This window comes from Triticum dicoccoides, unplaced genomic scaffold (genome assembly GCF_002162155.2).
Source record: "Triticum dicoccoides isolate Atlit2015 ecotype Zavitan unplaced genomic scaffold, WEW_v2.0 scaffold166885, whole genome shotgun sequence".
Classification (NCBI taxonomy): domain Eukaryota; kingdom Viridiplantae; phylum Streptophyta; class Magnoliopsida; order Poales; family Poaceae; genus Triticum; species Triticum dicoccoides.
Window position 1 is genome coordinate 1241 of NW_021219375.1, and position 3119 is coordinate 4359.

A 3119-nucleotide genomic window follows, 5' to 3' on the forward strand; every position below is an offset into this window, starting at 1 on the left:
GGGATTCCGTGACGATGCTCGTGACGCCTGAGAAATGTCACACATGAGTATTTTGTGGCGTTTTTAGCTATTACGTGACATTTTTGAGCTCGACATGGTAGGCCCGATCTCTTGTAGTGCGCGTAGACTTGACCCGTAGACAGCTGCGGCCCGAGTGCAAGCCTAGATCAGATCGCAGACAATGGGATTAGTGAAGAGTGCGCAGGCTAATAAAAAAGAAACAGGCAGGAGCGCCCCGCCGCCGCCGTCCGCCGTGGGACGACCTCCTCCGGCGGCGGCGGGGGGAGGAAGGTCAGCGAGGGGCGGCCGGCGGCTGGGGCGGTAGGGTTCCCCCGAGTCGCCCCGTGCGGACGACGCGAGGGATATTTGTAAAGTGGAGCCGTGACAAAACCCTTCTCTAATCAACGAGTTTGACTCCATGATAAAGTATGCTATCTTGTAGTACATATTGAATAGCACACATGTACCAGCTGCCTCCTTTTTTTAGTGGCTTAATTAGAGCATCTTCTTCCTCCCGATGGAACGCATCGGCATCACCTCCACCAAGTAGTCAGCCATTTCCGATCTCATCTGAAATAATCTTAGTGGGGAGAGAGCCAGAGACATGCATGGTGGAGGCGGCGGTCAGGAGCACCATGACGGTGGAGGTGCAAGGGCGGAAGGTTGTGGCGCTTGCTGTACGGACATCTCGGAAGGAACGCCGGCGTGTACAGGCGTGTGTTGCCCCTGCACGGCTTGCGAGCACGGGGAGCGCACGGGCGACCTATGAGGGCTTGCTGTGGTCATGCCCGGCGAGGAGGTGCTAGCCGAGGATGCCAAGACCGACCGCACAGGTACTTTGAAAATATGCTTTATTAAAGCAAACTATAGCTGAGTAACTTTATATATAGGATTTGTGAAGGTTAAGGGACCTCAATTTATATTCATAGCAGAGTACTTTCAAAAAATATTTCTGAAGGTTAAGGGACCTCAACGTTTACTCATATAAAAGGCTCTAGAAACAAACTATTATTCAAACATAAAAAGGAAAATACAACACTATTATATGACTTAAGGATCAACCTACAGACAATGGAGTAGGATTCTTCTCATTCTTTTCTTTACATTTCTCTATTTTTACTTTTCAGTCGGTGCTCAAGAGCATAACATCACCGAAGATGAACTGCATCAAGGAATCATCCTTGTCCAGGTCGACTCTAGTGTACCAGTCGTCATATGAGGGGGGCTGCATCCATGAATTATCCTCTTCCGCAAGGGCTGCGGTGTACCAAGCGTTAACAGAGTTCTCCTCATCCGCGCTGGCGCCGGCGTACACAGGCTGCATCCCTTCTTTGTCTTTGTTGACACCACCGGAGAGAAACTCCATATTTCCTGTGCTTGTGCCGCCATGATCGGTGAGGAACGGCTTCTTTCCCTTCCCCGCATGAACACCATTGAACTCGGACTCGACCTGTATGTGATCCTTGTCTGTGCCGACGCCACAGAGCACGGACTCCATCTGCTCCTTGCCCGCGTAGGCAACATCGGACTCGACCAGTATGGGATCGTTGTGCGTGCCGATGCCACCGAGCACAGACTGCATCGGATACTTGTCTGATTCTATGCCACCAAGCACATAATGCTTGGGATCCTTGTCTGACTCGGCACCGTCAGACTCGTGCTCCATCAAATCCTTGTCCGTTTCGATGCCGCCGGGCACATACTGCATTGGATCCTCATATGTGTTGGCCTCACTGGATAAATCGATCAACGGAGCCACGGTGTTCTTTTTGAAGAGTCGACACAATGCATAGGCGTCCTGAACAGATCAACCATTAGGGTGTATGAGAGTTGTGGAGCTCGGTTACAACATAATCAAGAAAAGAGAGAAATGGAGATACCTGAATGTGGTGGTTGGGTTCGCCGTGAAGACGGTACTCGTGCATGACCCAGTCGGTGCGTGTGCCATCAGGCGCACGGCCGGTGTGGAACACAAGCGTCTTCTTCATGCCGACGATGACACCGTTGTGCATGACGGGGCGATCCTTCCCGGTGGACTTCCAGAACCCGGCGACCGTTGCCCGCCTCATGCGAAGCCCGTTGGGGTACTTTCGGGCCCTGACCGTGAAAAAGTACCACTCCACCTTGGCCCCGGCGTCGTGTGTGCTGGGCGAGAAGGACTTGTCTGCACATGCATGATTGATGAAAATCAAGTCAATACTACATATTATTGGCCCGGGCCGTCTCTGCAGGTAGGTACATGCAGGTGACGTGCCTGGCAGCTCCCAGGGCTCGTGCTTGTACACATGGACCTCGGGGATGAAGGCGTGGTGGCCGTGGACCTTGCGGAGGAGGTAGTAGGTCACGAGCTCCTGGTCGGTAGGGTGGAAGCGGAAGCCCGGCTCCCGCTCCGGCTCCTGGTCGGTAGGGTAAAAGTGAACACAGGAAGTCGATGGCGTGAATCACGGTGTGGATTCAAACCCTGGCCATCTTGGGCGCTCTCTCTTGTTTTCTTCTCTGTTGCTGGACAGAATCTTGTTTTCTGTTGTGGATTTGAGATAATTGCTGGGTGCTTTTGGAAGGATTTCGATCGGTGTGTGTTTGTGAGACGATGGACGGGGATTTCATCCTCCTTACTTATATATAGGTTCCGCCCGAGATTACACATGCGTGGACAGGTAGGGTGCCTCCTGAAAGCGCGTCAACATCCCGTGGTCACTGTTTCCTCCTCATCCGTGTGCACCAACTCAACTGGGATGGCAACAAGGCCGGTCTGCTTCTTGGGAGCCAATCACGCCCCGCCACCGCTGCACTGCACACCCACACCAAAATCCAAAAGTTCCTTCTACGCCCATCGCTCTCTCCCTCTCTCTCTTCTCGACGTTGCCTTCTCTATAGATCGTACATTATTTTATTATTATAATGTATTTCTATTTATACACAGCAAATAGTAAATATTTTTTTGACATATTCCAATGTTAATGTAAAGATTTCTATTATTCTATGTAAAACACCGGTGCCAGTTATTTTTTTAACAATATTTTACCTATTTCACTGTTTCAATAAAGTGATTTAAACTAACTGATTGAAGCAAATTCACGGATCCCAAAATTACAAGCGTTAATGTAAAGATTTTTTTT

The 3119-nt window shown here is 50.5% G+C and overlaps 1 protein-coding gene across 1 annotated transcript; it reads right to left on the reverse strand.

Annotated features, from left to right (window-relative positions):
• Positions 1-1123: 1123 nt before the first annotated feature.
• Positions 1124-2396, reverse strand: LOC119344377 (NAC domain-containing protein 7-like; the record flags this gene model as incomplete). Its single annotated transcript, XM_037614833.1, has 3 exons — positions 1124-1798; positions 1881-2164; positions 2255-2396. Coding segments are annotated over 3 exons (1101 nt in total), but the record flags the coding sequence as incomplete, so codon positions are not given.
• Between the last annotated feature and the right edge of the window lie 723 nt (positions 2397-3119).